Source organism: Ictidomys tridecemlineatus, chromosome 1 (assembly GCF_052094955.1).
Source record: "Ictidomys tridecemlineatus isolate mIctTri1 chromosome 1, mIctTri1.hap1, whole genome shotgun sequence".
In the NCBI taxonomy this organism is placed as follows: Eukaryota; Metazoa; Chordata; class Mammalia; order Rodentia; family Sciuridae; genus Ictidomys; species Ictidomys tridecemlineatus.
Window position 1 is genome coordinate 4,106,251 of NC_135477.1, and position 18,249 is coordinate 4,124,499.

The following is an 18,249-nucleotide window of genomic DNA, read 5'->3' on the forward strand; positions in this document are numbered from 1 at the left end:
CTACATCCTTCCTGGGTTCTGCTCCCATGTCAGACTTTTTTCCTGAGTGCACCTGCCTAACATCACCTGGCACAAGAGGTAATACAAACTCCCTTAGAGGAGAATCCATCTAGGAGGGAGCATGAAATTCCTTCACACATTATTCCCTCTCTTTCTTGTGAGCACACGTTTCCTGAATCTTGTTTTAAGCCCAGATATCTCAATTTTAGACCTGTAGACAACTTGCATATATCTTCCTATTTCTACCTTGTATTCTGTTCCCTTTCTGTTTTCTAAATCAGAAAATAGCACACTGTCCCCCAGATAGGTGTCTGCACCCTGTCCAACCACCTATCTGCCCTTGCCAGGTGTGAGGGTGGCAGCAGACTGGATATGGAGCCACACGGTGGGATGTGCCCATGAAGGGTGGTGCCTGTCCCATCCACTTTTGTCACCCTGTGTCTGGTGTGGAGCCAGGTGCACATTCTACAGGTGCTAAATGAAGGCAGGAGCCTGGAGCGGCTGGCTGGACCCCTCGTGGTCAATTCTACGTTGGCTGCCAAGAGAAGCTGTGATGGTGATAGGTTATTCTCAAAGGAGGCTGCAGAATGGGGCTGGGAAGGGCGTCTGGAAAGCTCCACAGGGCAGGGGCAGTTGTGCGGCCACAGAGGAGTGGGGCTGTGCCCAGTACCAGACACAAGGCCCTTGAGAGGAGCAGTGCTGGGTGCTGTGTCCTTGGTTGACCTGAGCCTTTAAAATCCTCTCTGTCACACACCGTTGCAGGTAGCTGAGAGCCGGCAGCCTCTGGCCACAGTGCCCACTCACTCACCTTTAGGGGCTGTGCTGGGTCAGAGCTAAACGTTAAAGTTTTAAAATCATTGTATGTAAATTAGTTCCCACTTCCTGATGTGGGGCACTTGGTGTGCACGTGTGCGCGGCACTGGGAATTGACCTGGATCCTCATGTATGCTATGCAAGTGCCCCACCACTGAGCTACACCCAGCCCCTAATGCATGTCTTGTCTATGAGGACTTAAGGCACAGAAATAAAATTAAGAAATGTGAAGAAAGAGACAGAGGCTGGTAGTCAAAGTAATGGTTTATCCTCGCATCTGAATGTTTTAGATCTTGCAATTTGCATACACAAAGAATTCAGCAACATTCACTGGCATTATACTGAGGGCAAGATCAAATCATAAATCTAATAAAAGAAAATATGATAGTTGGAATTGTCATACATACATATGAAGACTGCACATAAATTATGCACAACTTAGTTAAATAAACGAAAATGTATCAGTTATCATACATTTAAAAAAATAACATGGGTATGTCTCCAAATGCTGAAACACAGGTATCAGGCTCATTTTAAAAAGTTTTTAAAAACACATAAAAATACCTTTGAAAACACCAGTATGCATTCTTCATCTGTCTAGCACATCGAGAGAGTAAATTAAGTCACATAGTGACCATGGAGCATTCCGATCAGAATGGGAAGCTTCTGATCTCTATTTGGCATTTGAACGCAATGCATGCAGCAGAGAGAGGCGGAGGGGCACTGTGGTGGCCAGCCCTGGGCTGTTGTGTTCTGTACACTGGACTTTCTTTGACTGAGGGAAGAAGAGATGAACGTGCCAAGTGCACAGATTAGATGCCAGGGCTCCCAGCTGTACTCCCTCTCCACACAGCTGCCCAGGGAGAGGGTCTGAACTTGGCCTTGGGGGAAGTTGCAAGGCTGTAGGGACCAGCCCCTATGAAGGCAAGTCTGCCCAGACTGGGAAGGGACCCTACATCCACAGGAGGGTGGCTTCTGGTTGTTTCTGGAACGGGATAAGTTTGGGAACAGGCAGAACCCAAAAGGGGACACCTGGGGTAATCCCTGGGATGGTCCCCAGGGATGGGGGTGGGGGCAGGATAAACATAAACAGGGCACTTTCCTGAGGACACTTTCCCTGTACATCTACCTTAAGGCACTTCTTGATACAAGAGTTGCCAGGTAGACCATAAAAGGGCTTCAAGAATTCTGACTGCCTGCTCCTAAATGGGGACGGAATTCCTGGCCCTTGGCTTTGACGTTAAACTCTATAACAAATCACCAGCTCCACAGTGCCCCTGCCAGGTGCTGAATGAAAGTACATGGCCCTCTTTTTCTCCTTTAGTCAAAGAAAGGCTCAGGGCTTGGGATGTTAACAATGGAAACAAAAGTAGCAATTGGCAAGTTACAGAGAGCTCCTTCCTTTCCCGTCTTCCCCCAGTGCCTGGCTGCTGCACAGAGGACCGGGTGCAGACAGCTTGCGGCCTGGTGCAGTGTGGTGGCGGTGGCGGTGGTGAGGGAGCAGGCTTTCCTCCTTGCAGAAGGGCAGCTACCGTGGTCCTGGGGGGCTCTGAGCCGTGGGGAGGGAGAGGAGCTTGGTTACCTATGAGCCTGTGGAGGACAATGACTGACCCAGTCACACCTGCATCTACTGTAAACCAACAGGGGATAAACAGTGCAGCAGGCGGGCACCCTGGGTTCTCAGTGAAAATGCCAAATAAGGCCACTATAATTTCATACCTCTTTTAAAAGCAAAAAAAAAAAAAAAAAAAAAAAAGTACCATAACTGCACATGTTCAGTGCTTTCAGCAGGTCAGACCAGACATCTGCCGTTAACACCGTGCTCTTCTGCTAGGTGCCTGATGGCCATGGGAACATCATAGCCGAGTTAGAGGTCTGGACACTCATTCCCCCGCCTTCTCCTCTGCCCCTCAGCCAATCCCATCGGCAGCAGGATCACTATGATTACCTAGTGCCAAAGGTCTCAGCACTATTTCCATTCAAAAATAAGACTTTAGATTAAGGATTTCTCTGTCTTGGTTTTTTATTAAACATTGAGGAGTGGGATGTTTAAAAACTGTACAAATCTAGATTTTTTTAAAGATTTCTTTTCTTACAAACAATCTTAGCTTTTTACAAGAAACTTTTAAATACCAAAATGCTTCTCAGAAAATTTACAGTGTGTTTGCGATCATCCTCGGGTGTCTACCCAAATGTGTGCTCCTCGACTGTGCATGCATAAGACACTATATGTTTGGACGGGAGGATTCTGCACTGAGCCTACAGGCCTAGCTCAAGGCCAGCACAGGCAGCTGCCAAGCCTAGGAGGGAAAAGGAGAATGCTCTGGGTTGGACAGACAGATGGACCATAAGTGGTGCTTTGGGAGTGTAGCCCCCATGGCTGACTTTGCTATACCCAAGGCCATGTCGTCCACAAACATGGCTCACACGTAGCCTCTTGAACACTGCCCCACAGCCACTGACCACACTGCTGTGTTTTGGGCCTAGATTCAGGTTGGAAAGTCTTAGACCTTTACAATGGAAAGATAAATCATGTGGCTGAGGCTGAGGATTTTGCAAAAGTCCTTAGTGCATTGCTTTCAGAAATAATGCTTGTTGCTCAGGGTTGTAAGATCAGCACTTGGATTCTAACTATTCAACTGATTTCTGAGTCCTCAACTGTCTTGACAATGGCCTTTGTGTTTAGGGTCTTGCATAAGCACACTTGGCATATTAAGAATTCCAACATTTAGAGATGCACAATGTGTGAAATTACATGATATGAATCTAATGAAGAATGAAGGTATTTACTGATATTAGCAGAAATATATATTTTGTGGGATATTATTTGACCTTAACATATTATTCCAATTTTTAAAAAAAGATATTTAAGATTTAATAACTTTATAGCAGGTGGCCTTTAAAGCATGACAAAATATATACAAAGAAATTAGGAAGGGCATTAATGTCAACTATGAAATAAATTAACATAATTTTTACAAAATATACTGACAATTAAATTAAAAAATATTTTAAGGCAGGAATCTTCATTTGAAATTAGCATAATCAGAAAATATATCAATAAAATCTTGTACCACTTTGTAGCAGAATTCATACTGTTCCTGAAAAGAAAAATAAGAAACAGTGAAATGATGCTTCAAAACCCATATTTGACTATTCATTAAAATAAAAACCATTAAAAAAATTAAATTCTGCCTGCTTACTGAAATACCATCTGCCCACATGCATATCAGCTTCTGTAACACAGTTTAGTTTTCAGGCCCATAAAAATTTCCAAATAAAGCTTTTCCTTTCATAGAAAGTGTCAGGATTTAGTTTCAGATTAGTGCATTCTCCAGTAGTCCAAGTAAAATATCTTTAGTTATTATATTTAAACTGTAAAACAAACATTTTTTAAACAAAAAACCCCCCAAAGTTCTATCAGATAAAGTTCATAATGTAACAAAAAGTATTTCATGAATGTTAAATAAAACAAAGATCTGGATTATTGCAAACTTAAATTTACTCCACTAAAGGACTTGGTTTCATGTGACTTTTACTAGAAGTCAAAAGAATAACTGCCTTACATTTGTGTAAGGCATTTCTCTTAGTATGACCTTGTACATACTGCCAGGCTTCTTGTCTCAGCCACCCCATGAGGGTGACCATCCCACACTGCCTGTGGTGACCATCAGTGGGAAGAAAGGAAGGTGAAGAAAATGATAATTGCTGAATTTTTCCTGAAAAACCTACTGAATATTCAGACAAGCAAGTGGACATAATCTATCACAGGCAGAGGAGGTTCGCCAAAGGTTCCAGTGACAGCCGACAGGGGTGATCCTGCCTCTCCTGTAAAAGGGTGCAGCCTAAGGGGCACATGTGAACCGGGAGCCTTAGCCAAGGGCTCAGGAGGCCAGAGAGACTGGGAGCCATCCTCCGCGGCCTCCTCTCTTCTTTCCCAACATATGGGATGCAGCCTCTTCAAATCACAGGTCCAACAAAGGTCAGAACATGCCCTAAGACGGCCAACCTCAGCTGCTCAGCCTTTCCGGGAGTCTCAGTATGATCAGGATGGGATGGCACATGGTTTCCAGAAAAAGAAAGTTGGACCAAAAGCCTGGACCTGAGAGTGCATGAATGCCAGTCCCTGCCAAACTCAGTCCAGGATGCGGGAAACAAGACTAAGTGGTGAGCAATTAGAAACTGGCTTGTGTGCCAAGTCAACCTGCACCAGTGAGCCTCTCTTTACCCAACTGAGGTTTTGCACCCTGTGTTCTTTGCCCAAATACCCTGCTAAGAGACAGGTCTGGCAGCACAGAATAGTGGTTCTACCCTTTAATTCTGTAGTCAGGTAGGTTGGGTTTGAATCTTGTTCTGACATGTAAAAACCCGAGCAGTCTGCTTGACTATTCCAAAGGGGATGACTGCAAGAACATGCCCCGTGGACATCAGGATACGCAAAGAGAGGAGAAGGATGTCTGTAAAGTGCCTGATACCTGATAGTCATCACGCAATGGCCAATTTGTCCCTATTTGCTCGTTGGCCTCTGTTTTGGAAGGCACACTATGTGCTGGGTGTGGGGGTGTGAAGCTGCCACCAGGCAGGAGAGCCAGAAAAAAATCCCAGGGCAGCTTCCCAGTGAGGGGGACAGGAGGAGCGGGGGAGAAGGGATGAGGGAGCAGAGCTGGGACGGCAGGGCACTTGGACCTGATGCACTGGGAAATAAAACACGTGGGCCAGACAGGAAGATTACATGAGCCATTTACTCTCAGAGTCCAAGGAAGTTCTGCAAGCAGCTTCTCTGCAAGGGGATCTTCGGTACAGTTGCTGGGGCCAGGCACTAGTAGAACTTTAAAGCAAATTTTGCACAGTGGCTTAAGGACAGTGCCATCAGCCCATTTCCCACAGAAACCCCAAAAGCAGAAGGAGCTTGTCCAAGTCGGCAGAGCCTTGGGAGAGTCCTGTTGTGGCCAAATGCTGTCCTGGAGGCCAAGGGTCACAGGGTTCTCACAGTGTATCTTTCTCTTATACTTATGTCTGCTCGGGCAGGACTAGAAGATGCCCAGAGGGAGACCAAAAAGGAGGTTCTTATTAAATTCTTAGTAACCATTATGATTGCTATTATTTTTATTAACATGTATTAATTGAACGAATTCATGGAGTTCATTTGATATTTCAACACTTTGTGGAGTGCTCCGTGCCATTTTTCCCACACCCAGCATTGTTCAGCTGTGACATGTGGGGCAGGAACTACCAGGAGGCAGGTGTAAGCCACAGGAGGCATACCCAGAGCCCCACAGGGACCAACAGAGCTGGGACTAGGGCCAAGGCCAGTGGAGAGCTCTGGGTGCCTCATCCTTCCGACTGTTGCCAGCCAACCAGGTTCCCAAGGGGGTCAGAGCTTGCAGGGTGTAGAGACCTACAGTGCAAGGGATCCAGCAAGCACCAAGCTCCTTCCAGTCCAGGGGCTCTCAAACTTGGGTTCACTTTGCTACCAGCTGTGGGGCTTTAATAGGCTGATACCTGGGTCCCCCACTAGGGGATTAGATTCCACTTAATTGGTTTGAGGGGCCATTTGGGCAACTGGAGGCAAGTTAAAGTCTCCAGGTGAGTGTACCCTGCAGCCAGGACAGACAACCCTGATCTCAGTCACCAAGGCACACCTGCTCTTGGCTCAGTGGTTCCTGTGGCCGCTGTGCCCTGCTGTGACAGGAAAGCTGTGGGAAGGTCCTCTCTCCTCCTTTCTGTCAGTGGGGACCAAGCTGCTCAAGGCAGCTTTGTGCCAGTGTGGAGAAGGAGCAGGCAGGGAGGAAAAGTCCTAAACCAGGGAGCTTGAGGGAAGACGACGAGCTCTAACAGTCTTAAAATTATACCTTCTGGGTTAGCAAGTGCCCTTACTGAATTTGGTGAGGAAGACTCAATTCCCAAAGCAGGAAGCATGTAACATAACAGAATGTGTAGGGCAATCATCTACCAGCTGGGTCCCTTATGTCCCCGGGCAGGGTCTTGAGGTTAGGTGTGACTCTCCAAGGAAATCAGACCAACTGAACGCCATAGTGTAGAATGAAAATGACAAGACATTTCAGTGCTGCTTTTGAACTTGATAAAGACGTGATCTTTAAATGTGGTGGAATTTGTGGGCAAGCCCCTCCTCTTGGTCTTGCCCACAGGACAGAAGTGTGTGAGACCCAGGAAGGGAGGGTCTGTGGCTTCACTGTGGAAAGCTGCAGCGGCTCTCTGCCCTGGGGAATCGCACCCTCCGCCTCCCCACGCTGGAGCACCTTTCATGAAACAGACATCAAACACACGACACAATCCTCCACTCTTCTGGAAACATCCTTATCGTTCGGGTTCTTACCAGGGTTTGCACCATGTGTGGCCTCTGAAGTCGTAAGCTCTTCACAGCTTGAAATACATCTAAGAGTCCCTCAGCTTTTACTCGTTCCAAAATGTTGCTGAGGGCTATGAATGTACCTGTTCGCCCAGCTCCCGCACTGTGGACAGAAAGTGTGTGGTGAAGATCATTCAGCTTGCACACAGAGAGCTTACAGCCACCCCTGCACACCAGCACGGAAGTGACAGTCACTGGAAAGGAGCAGAGTTTGACTGGATCTTTAGTGATCTTTCCTGGAGCTGAGTTTCTGAGCAAGATTCAGCAAACCTACCATTGCTAGAGCACGTCCCCATTTACAGGAACCAGCTGGTTTGTGAAATGAATCAGACAGTTACAGTTTTTAAGCATTTCCCTTTTTCCTTGGGCAGACCAGGGGTTCCCCAAGTGTGGTTCAGGGAGCAGTGGGCTCAGCATCACCTGGGAACTCATTAGAAATGGGAACACTGGCATTCAGGTCCAGGGAGGGAGGAGGATCGTGGCCCACACCCTCCTTACTGTGCAGGCCTGTCTTCTGGAACAGGGGACCCTGAAAAGTGGCACTTAAGGGATGTTAAGACAGCAGGTGCTCACTGCTGAGGATGGTCAGACCTCGGATTTGAGCAGTGAGCATGGAGTGAATGTGAATATCCATTAATGTCTAGAGCAGGGCCAGATGCTCTTAGTGTAGCCCAAGCCAGAGGCCGACAGGAGGTGGGACTGCCCAGCCTCTTCCAGCAGCTCTGACCTGCTGTGTTGCCTTCTCTCACATCTGCCTTTCCTCAGGTGGGACCCCTTGTGCCCTCAATGTGCTGGACTCTTCAGGAGGCCACGCCTTTCTACTTTATTCTAAATGACCTCTGAAAGCCCTCTGGAACTGAGCGCCAGGTGTGAGCTCTGGTCAGGCCAGGAGTGCACTCAGGTGGCCTTACACTGGGAAAGAGTCCCACCCCTCTTAGTTAGGCAGGGGCTCTGGTGGCCATACTCTATGGGGTAGCGGGTGGAGGAAAGGCAGGTCATAAGAAGTGGGAAGTGAAACAGAATCACAGCTTTAGAAGCAAATCATCACCACCAAGAATGAAACACCCCAAACCCAAGTCGGCAGAGCCTTGGGAGAGTCCCATTGTGGCCAAGATGCTGTCCTGGAGGCCAAGGGTCACAGGGTTCTCACAGTGTATCTTTCTCTTATACTTATGGGCTGCTCGGGCAGGACTAGAAGATGCCCAGAGGGAGACCAAAAAGGGGGTTCTTATTAAATTCTTAGTAACCATTATGATTGCTATTATTTTTATTAACACGTATTAATTGAACGAATTCATGGAGTTCATTTGATATTTCAACACTTTGTGGAGTGCTCTGTACCTTCTTGGAGGAACTTTGTGAGGATGGCCACAGGACCGCCAGCCTGTTGGGGTTAAGGATGTGGAGGGCGGGTCTTCAGATCTGGTGGGATTTACCCTATGCTCTCTACAAGGTGCTGTCAGGTCCTCCAGGGGAAATCCACTGCCTCCAGGGACACTCTACCCTGGGATGTCCCTCTTCCCCTGCCCACGATGGGGTGGGGGGTGGCGATGAGGGATCCCAACCTGAATCCCCTCACGTGGTCAACACCCACCCCCACCCTCGTGGTCCTTTGGCAGCACTGACTGTTCCTGGCGCAGGAGGGAGGATGGCTACAGAGGCCCGGAACGATATTCAGGACCACGTTCCCAAAGCCTCCTGCAGGTGCTTTCTGCGTGTATACTGGGATGGCGTTCACGTGCTATGTGATGTCATGCGTGAAGTATGTAAGGGAAGGGACACATCTAGGGACTCACGATGCCCGAAGCACTCCCGGGCTCTGCTCCCCAGCTGCTGGGTGGGCGGCAGGGTCTATGGGCGCGCTCACCTGCAGTGCACGGTGATGGGGTGGTTGCCGGTCTGCTGCTGCTGCTTCTGCACCGCCGCGATAAGGTCGATCATGCCTTTGCCCTCGGCCGGAATTCCGATCTCGGGCCAGCCGTGGAAGTGGAACTGGCGCACGGTTCGGACCTGCCCTTCCTGGCGCGCCAGGGGCTGCAGGGGAGAAGGGTCTCAGCACTGCAGGTCCACGCCCGCTGGGTCTACTGACCTGTCACGAGTCTGGCTGGGCCCAGAGCCCTCCCTGGCCCCTGTGTGGCCACCAATGTCATCTCCCTCCCCCCAGGCTATCCAAGGGGCCTGGCTAGTCCTGGGTCCAGGACATATAAGGACAGCTAGGCTCAGGGAAGGATACCCTCTTTCTGAGATGTCAGGGATCAGAGGCTGGAGGCAAGTCCTGCTTATGCCTAGCAGCTGTGTGACCCCCTGGACTGGTTGGCTGGAATTCAGAACCAAGACCCACAGGTGAGTCATCTCACCCTGCTGACCCAGAGATCACAGAGAGTTTTTACAAAGGTGATCAGAGCCCTGGACCTAAAGGGAACCTGGATGGGGGTTCTGAGGAGGTCCATGGCAGAGGGCCCCAAGAGGCCTCTGTGGATTCATTCATGTCATCCTCTCCTGCTCACTACTGAGGTCACTGCCCTGGCTGGAATGGGAGAGTAATGCTGGATGGGTGGGCCTCCGCCTCACAGCCTCAGCCTCCAGCCAGGATGCAGGTGACCACCAGCAGGTATGGATTCAATGGGAGACTGGCCAACTGGATAGCTCTTCATGTGCTCTGGGACTCAGGAAAAGGCAGATAGCTCCTGGCAGGTAACAGGCACAGGCCTGGATCTGGCACCGTGACAAGCAGATCCTTGAGTGAGGAGGCTTCATGAGGTCTGCAAGAGCTGAAAGAGCCAGGGCAACAATACCTGATTGAAGGTGACCAGGAAGTCGCGTATACTGATGGCATCAGAAAGGGTATCACTCTTGATCTCAATGGTTATTTCTCCATGAGTGACTGAGCCCTCTGTCGGCCAGTACTGGTAGCATTTATCCTTGAGAGATGAAATGAAATGTTAAGTCTGGTAACACCTGGCTACTACTGCTATTGATCTTATGATGTAGAATTGTTGTCAAACCATTTAAGATATTTCACCTGTCCAAGAAAATGACATATGAATCTGAATGTGATATCCATTAATGCCTGTTGATCAAGGGCCCAGAATAGAGTCTAGAAATAAATACACAAATGGAACTTCAATACAGAACAGAAAGGAGAGATTATTCAACAAAGAGAGCTGGAAAAATAAAACTGGATCCCTGGCCCTTACCCTACAGGACTGATGTGCCTCCTGAAGGTGGCCGGATAGGGGCTGCCTTCCATAATAGTAGCCTGGAACCCTCACAAAAACAAACTGGATAGGCTAAGACGTAAGGCTAAAAGCAAGACTGTGAAACCCTTAGAAGAATAAAATATCCTTTCACTTTGGGATACAGAAGGATTTACTAAATAAGACCCCCAATGAGTGAGCCCCAAATGAGGTACTATTAAAAACAGCTGATTGGAGTGAAACTCACATCTCTTATTAACAGACATCATCGAGAGTGAAAAGACAGGCCACCAAGTGCAGAGAGGTGTTTGCAATGTGTGAAACCAGCCAGGAAGAGCACCGAGAGCATGCAGAGAGGTCTTACAAATCATCAGGAACGGGCCCCCTGCCCCTAGGAGGGAGCACGGTGCAGAGCAGAGCAGGCGTTTTACACAAGAGGAAAAGTGCCAGCCACAGATGGGGGAAGTGTGCTCCACCTTGGAGGAGTCAAGGGGATGCAAATCAGGACCAGGAAGAGGTGTGTCTACATTTATTTACTCACACGGATTAGGGCGCCCAGAACACTAGGCGTGTAACAGGTGATAGATCCTACACATCCCAGGTGAGCCCTCTGCAGACCAGTTTGGAAGGAAAGCAGCTGAGAATCATCTGGCAGATTCCCACTGCAGGAGCTCTGCAGGGGAGGGCACACTGGAGACCCCACCCAGTGCAGCGTGAGACGTGTACGAGAAGGGGCAGCAGCACCATTGGTAAAAAGGAAAACGGCAGGAGGAAGGCAAAGAAGGGGCGTAATGAAACGGGGCGATGCCAACACAGAAAATCAACCGAAGCCCAGACTTAAGTGGAAAAATCCAGTCCTCGAGTAGCACACATCTAACACTACTCTTTATATAAAGTTCAGACATAAGCAAAAACCCCCTCAGCCTGGCAACAGGTGGCCTCCTTTTGGACCCCAAGGATTTGCTGTTCTAGACATTAAGATAAACAGACTCATACTGGGTGGTGCTGGGCTCGTTCACCTACACGAAGCTTTCTCTGTTGGGTTCACGAATGTTTGTCACATTATGAAGTAAATACGAGAGGGCCAAGGGTGGGTTTCTGGGAAATTGAAACAGAAACATGCTTGATTTGACTCGGACAATATCAACAGGGGACGCATGTCAACGTCTGTCTCTTTCTTCAGCGGGTGGTGATCTCGACTGACACAGGATCAGGATTTGAACTAAGGCTAAGAGGGGTGTTTAGGCCAATACCCCTTCCACCCCCAGAAAAGCAGAGGGTGGAGTAGGACCCTTCTCATCTCTGACCTCTCCCCCACCTGCCAGGCTGGGCCTCACCAGCCTGTCTGCAGGACACAAGCAGGTGAGGTGCCGTACGGGGCAGCCGTGGCCACTGCAGGTGCCCAGATGCCCTGGAGGACCTGAGCCGGCAGCAGTGCTCACCTGCTCTCGCTCCTGCACCTCGGTCAGCATCACGATCGTGTGGCACTTCCACTCCCACACCATCCTCCAGAAGTCCTCGACGGTGTGCGCCAGCGGCCCCTGGGTGGCGATGAAATAGTCCTTCTGGCGGTAGCCCTTCAAGTGGGGGAGCAGAGGTTAGAATCTGGCTTCCTGATCTCTGATGCCACCACCTGCCAGGAGCGCTTAGCTTAGCACAGCCCCAGGCCCGAGGAGGCAAACTTGATCTTCATGGCCTGAACCAAAGCCAGGTTGTACACGTGTGTGCACACCCCCCACACCCATGAAGCAGGCCAGGATGCCCACTTCACCTGAGCACTGCACACCTGGCCTCCACCTCCAGCACCTGAGGTCCCCTCTGAATGGCTACTGTGAACTAGCAACTACAGCATGTTGGTGGGGCGGGGGCCTGGGCAGGGACGTAGGCGTGGAGCCAGAGGAAGGTGCTTCAAATCCCAGCTCCACCAGGGCCCCACTGACATCTGGAGTCATCTCCTCAACTGCAAACGGGAACACTAATGTGCATTTGGCCACAAGGTCTATCCTGCCTGCTTTTCTGCAGATGCCATTGTGCATAAGGACATGCTGTGGCCTGGACACATGATCCTATGGCCCATATGGTAGGTACAAGTCACAGAAATAGCCCAGGGAGGTATGGCTGGGGTATAATGGGTGTGTTTGAGAAAAGCAGCTCCAAGTGGAAGCTAGTGAAGAAATAGCCACTGACCCCGCAGTGTCATGGCCTATTCCCAAGCACAATCTTTTTTTTTTTTTTTTTTTAAGCAAGCAACTTGGCTACCAGCAGCTGAGTTTCTTCAGACTTGCCAGTGCCTTCTATGGTGAGAACAAGGTACCAGAGAGTGTGGCCACACAGGAAGGCACACACACACCATGCACACCTTAGGCTACAGTACTTACGTCTATGAAAGATGCATTGATGTAGTCCGTGTACTCCTGACCCCTTTTCATGGAGAGGATCACTCGATTGAAGTCATCTGCAAATAGCATTATGTTTCAGTGAGAACAGATACTGTCCTGCCCTGAAAACCTTGACCTCTGGCTACACACTTCCAAAACGTGAGGCCACCTCTTTGGGGCCTTTACCGTATAAAGCAGGTTAATAAAGTTTTCTAGGGAAGTTTTGTTTTGTTTCTTTGGAAAGCTCTGAAAATAATCCAGTTATTTCTTTCATGTTTCATGAATTGATATGATACATACTAAACTGCAAATATTAAAACCACTGACTTTAAGGAATACAGAGTGTAGCCAGTAGGAGCTGGAACTGGCGGCCTGAGGATACTGTGGCCATGGAGAATCACGGGTCTGAGTGGGGAAAGCTGGCCCAGCCCCAGGAACTTCTGCTCTCCGCAGCACAGGTGAGCGCGGTGAGAGCAAGCCCGCTCCAGCATTGACGCGGCAGGCGTTTGTTGAGCAGTGGGTCCGTCAAGGGCACGTTGTCTGCAACACCGCTTGCCCTCTTCTTGGCCGGACGCTGTCCCACCTCCCTCCCATGTGCGTTGGAGCCCTCAATGTCCACTCTTCGCCCTAACTTCTCTTTCTCCTCCACTGGATGAGACCCCAGGTGTGGGCTCCTACCTCCTTGCTGACCATTGCCTCCCGCGCCCACAGAGTCAGCTGAGCCCCAGCTCCACTTGCGGCCCTGGTCTTACCCTCCCCACGTCTCTTCCTGGAAAGGCCCAGCTGCCTTGGGCTCCGATCTGGCTGTCCACATAGCCTCAGCCCACACTCACGCTCCCCTCTGCAGGGGTCCAGAATAAGGGCCCAGGCCTGGCCTGCCCGTGGCAACCCTCTCAGCTTCCCTGAGCCCTCCCTGCAGGGCAGTCCAGGGCCTCCCCCTGCCTCTGGGCCACATCCCAGGCTGGGACACACCTGGACTGCTGGGGCTACCTGGTGCCCCAGAAAGGTCTTCTCTTCTCAATATTTGATAATAGCACCCAGGGGCCCAGAGTCTGGATCTGAGGGCACCTGCTCCTGACCATGGTTTATAGAGGTAGTTGGTCAGCAGGCTCTCAGCAACTGAGAGCAGCCCATCCCAGCCCCTGCCCCAGTCTGCCCTGAGGGGTGGCGACCTGAGCAGGCGGCCTTACACGGGATGATCTGGATGACTCGGGCCTTCTTCATGTTTGCTGGTAAGTTGCCGGTCCTCATGTTCTCCTTCATGATCCGGACATTGGTCAATTTCTGCACAATTGAGAGGACACAGTGATGCAGTTATAACTCCTGGGAAAAGTGCTCAGCCAATAACAGTCCTACTGTGGGGGCCTCGTACACGGGGAACACCTGTCTCCATTCCAATAAGTCGCCTCGCATTAGGAGATAACAGGTGGCCTCAAGCCTCACCCCCTGCTTCCAAAGCTATGAAAGCCCCTCACCATTCTTCCTTGAAATAGTGATCCAGCACGTGCCCTACTCCTCCGGGGTTAGCCAAGAGGGTAAATGAGGGAAAGGCTCCATCTCAAGGGTCACTGTCATCCCTTCTCCTCGGCCGCCCACCAGGAGGTGGTGCACCCTGGCCCACTCACCCTGAACTCCTCCTCCAGCCCAATCTTGTCCAAGTGGGTGGCGGTGCCATGCAAAGTCTGCAGGTGCCTCTCCAGGGAGGACACGTCCAGCTCCGTGTCCCCGTAGAGGTAGTACTCCAGCAAGGCTTGGTAGATGAATGTGTACTGCACCTGCGGGAGACCCGGGGTGCCCAGCCTCGACTCTGCCCTGGGCACAGTGGGGCTGTTCTCGTCTCTCTTTACCCATGGAGGGAGGTTGGGGGCAAAAGTCAGATTCATGGACACAGAGATTGGTCATTCAGGCCCTCCAGTAAAGAGGATGGCAGACACTGGTGTAAACTGAGGACACCAGGGGCCACCTGGGGTAGCACAGTCACCGATGGCCTATGAAGACATGGAGGACAAGGCTGGGCAGTCCCCAGGGCCCGAGGGAGGGAGGGCAGAAGGAGCAGGGAGCCAGGCCTGACGCTCGGCGTGCTCCTGGACGCTACCTGCCTATCGACACCTGGGCAGGGGAGGGCCGCGAGCCCCAACGTGCCTGTCTGGCCAGGGCCCTGAGGCTGCGTGGCAAGCTCAGACCAGGGTGGGAGAAGGCATCACTCACATCTGTCTGAACCATCTGAGGGCGCTGATTGCGGATTCGTGACACAAACTCGAAGACATCGACCTTCTGCTCCGAGTGTATCATGTCCATCATGGCGTCGATCACGATGAAGGTGCCCGTCCGGCCCACACCCGCGCTTTGGAGAAGAAGAGAGAGGCCACCTCCTGGGTCACAGTCCCCTGAAGCCAGGAGCCTGGGGAGAGCCTGGAGTAGGCTGGAGCTCCAGGACAGAGCCGGAGGAAAGTCACTTAGGGAAACTTCTCCTGGGGGCTTGAGGGGTGAGGCTACGGTGTGACCACCAGAGGGCGCTGCGACCTCAGTAACCTTCTCCGAGGGCCACAGGCACCAGCAGCTTTCTGGGAGGCTGTGTGGGTGATTTTATCGGCAGCCAAACATTTTCTCCTGGTTATCATGGGCATAATTGTGTCCTGGCAAGGGAGGACATCCTGGGTGTGTCCCTTGGGATCCAAGGGATCATGAGGTCCCTGGGGGAGCGGAGGGGAAGGCCCGGGCGGCCTGTGGCCCCACTCCCACGGTCAGTCTGGGTCTCTCGGCTTGGTTGACTTTACATATTGGGGTCTTTTCTCAAAAGCCACCGGAGCCAGGCTCTGCTACATGGGATGTGCTGGGGAGACCCTGAACTTGCCCCTGCTCTCTCCTTGCAGGGCTGTCGGAGCTGCCACTCAGGAACGGCACATCTGTGTCCCGCCCCCGGCCTGCCCCTCTGACACCTCGACACTGTCCACTGGTCACTGTCGCACGAGCAAGGCTTCCCTCCACGGCCCACCCTGGTACCTGCAGTGAACCACGATGGGCCCGGCGTGGGCGGGGTTGAGCGTCCGCACTTTCTTGAGGAACTTGAGCATCCCGATGGGGGTGAAAGGCACTCCAAAGTCAGGCCAGCTGGTGAAGTGCAGCTGCGAGACCAGCCGCGGGGCCTTGCAGCCCTCGGCCAGCTGCTGTGGAGGGCACGGCGAGTCAGGGGCGGGGGGCCCTCGCCCTGCCCACCCACATCCCTCCTGAGGTCCTTGCCTGGGCTCCACAGGGCCATCAGGCTGTGGCAGCAGGGGCTCTTTGGGTGTCAGTGCCCATCAATGTGAAGAATGCCCAAGTGGGAACCCTGGGCCCGGCCACTGCTGGCTCTGGACCTGACACCATGGGCTCTTGCAGGGGGCAGGGAGCAGGGTCGTGGGCACCTGGCCATGCCCAGGCCACGCAGGCCTCAAGTAGCCAGACATCCCCAGAAAAGGTCCTAAGAGAGCCCACTTCAAGGAGGGGCCTACCCTGCTCTCCCTGCACAGCCCCCCTTCTCTCCCATGTCCTGAGCCATCAGCAACAGCACCTCCCCCACCTCGGAGTGTCTCAACTTGGGGAGAAAAGAAGGGGGCCTGTTCATCAGAGACCCCAGGTCCCCCAGAGCCTCTCTGCTCTTGGGACCCAGAGCCTGTGGGTTTGTTCATTTGCCCCAGACCACGGAAGGCTCGAGGTATGTCTGGAGGGGTGTGTGTGTGTTGGCATGTGCACGTGTGTGTGTAAGTGCCTGTGCATCCAGGAGAGAGGAAGGCAGGGGTGAGAAGAACAATAAAACTTACTCTCTCCCTTTCTTGCTGTGGCTTCTAGTAATCTCAGCCTCATATTTTTAAATTTAATTATACCAATCACTCTATCCTTGAATTCTGATAAAATGTCTGCCTTATTCTTTTAGTGGGGAACTACAGGAAGTGTGAAAAACAACCAGGAGGTTTTGGACACATTTTGAAACTGTTTTAAAAAATGCTGCCTCAACCATCAAGAACACAAGCAAAAATGCTGGAGAGGATATGGGAAAAAGGGGCCCTTCCACACTGCGGGGTCGTAGATTAGTACGACCACTAAGGAGACTCCTCCAAACGCCAGGCGTGGGGCCACCACACGGCCCAGCCATGCCACTCCCTGGTACTCTCCACAGTGAGTTAAAGCCATCGCACTACAGTGAGACATGCACACCCGTGTTCATAGCAGCTCGATTCACCACAGCCAAACTATGGAACCGGCCCAGGTGGCCATCAACAGATACATGGATAAAGAAAATGTGGTATATTTGGAGTTTTATTCAGCCATAAAGAAAAATGAAATTCTGTCATTTGCAGGAAAATGGATAGAACTTGAAAACAATATGTTCAGTGAGATGAGCCAAACTCAGAAGGTCAGGGGTCATATGTTTTCTGTCCTGTGTGGAGGCTGGAGAGGAAAAAGGAGAAGAAAGGCGGGGTGGGGTGGGCAGGGATCTCATGAACATGACGGGAGGCCCGTGGAGGAAAGGACTGGCGGGAGTGGGGGCAGCAGGCAGGGAGGAGGGCCGGGGCCTGGCTAGGCCACTTGGCATTGTCACCTACTGTGCACTGTGCGCATGTGTGAATATGCAGCGACAAATCCCATCAGCATGTGCAACCGTAATGCACCAGGTAGAAAGTGGGAAAAAACCGGAAATGGCCATCTACACATGGGTTACTTTTAGACTAAAATAAATAAACTAATTAAATAAAAATAAGCTGCCTTCCATGTCACGTGAAATGACAGCTTGCTACTGAGGGGGACTCGGATGCCCTGCCCTGCCAAATGACTCTTCCTCCTTCCCAGGGAGCCATAGAACAGACGGCCTCTCTGCAGACTTGTCACAGCCCCCTCTGTGAGGGTCTTGCAGGAGGGATGCAGCTTCCCGTGTTGTAGAGTGTAGAAATGTGTTGACCCCCAGCCTGTGCTCCCAGGAATGGCCCTGGCGGGGTGGCGGCCGCGGGGCGTGCTCACTCACCGGCTGTATGCAGAACTTGCGGATGGTGTAGTCCACCAGGACCACGCAGTCCTCCACGCACACCCGGATGTTCCCGTAGGTCCAGCAGCCCTGGTCAGGCCAGTACTGATAGCACTTTTCCTGCATGGAGCAACACACAGAAACAAACAGATCCTCAAGGGTGCCTTGTCACCCGGCCCAGCCCCCGCCGGCCACACAGGGCCCCTGGACCAGGATGGAGACGCAGTTCCTGGGGATGGGAAAGCAGGCGGGAGAGTGTTTCCCTTATCGGTGGGGCAGGTGAGGTCGCACCATAGGAAAGCAGCCCCAGGACCAGGCCTGGCCGGGCTTGCTGGTTTCAGCTGTGGTCTCTTGGTCTGCTTGCTCACTGAAGCCACACACGTGTGGAGCTGGCCTCAGCCTGCTCTGTTCAGAGATAGGCAACCTGACCCAAGATAGCCCTCAGGCTAGCGTGAAGCTCACTCCTTGTCCCCAAGGAGGCCTGCAGACACT

General features: G+C 51.6%; 1 protein-coding gene across 5 annotated transcripts in view; it reads right to left on the reverse strand.

Moving 5' to 3' along the window:
- Nucleotides 1-1,059: 1,059 nt before the first annotated feature.
- Nucleotides 1,060-18,249, reverse strand: part of Ptpre (protein tyrosine phosphatase receptor type E) — a 129,136-nt gene continuing 111,946 nt past the window's right edge. For 3 of the 5 annotated variants that reach the window (XM_078024284.1, XM_078024273.1, XM_005320772.4), the window contains 11 exons: nt 17,758-17,877; nt 15,762-15,925; nt 14,967-15,102; nt 14,384-14,533; nt 13,949-14,042; nt 12,759-12,835; nt 11,823-11,957; nt 9,979-10,104; nt 9,051-9,217; nt 7,151-7,286; nt 1,060-3,914 (listed from right to left, as the gene is read on the reverse strand). In XM_078024284.1, the coding sequence (XP_077880410.1) occupies nt 3,840-3,914; nt 7,151-7,286; nt 9,051-9,217; nt 9,979-10,104; nt 11,823-11,957; nt 12,759-12,835; nt 13,949-14,042; nt 14,384-14,533; nt 14,967-15,102; nt 15,762-15,925; nt 17,758-17,877 (1,380 nt within the window). In that variant the 3' untranslated portion in view covers nt 1,060-3,839. Of the gene's footprint in view, nt 3,915-7,150; nt 7,287-9,050; nt 9,218-9,978; nt 10,105-10,129; nt 10,281-11,822; nt 11,958-12,758; nt 12,836-13,948; nt 14,043-14,383; nt 14,534-14,966; nt 15,103-15,761; nt 15,926-17,757; nt 17,878-18,249 lie in introns of those variants that run through there. The other 2 variants (XM_078024278.1, XM_078024287.1) reach the window with 2 other exon arrangements.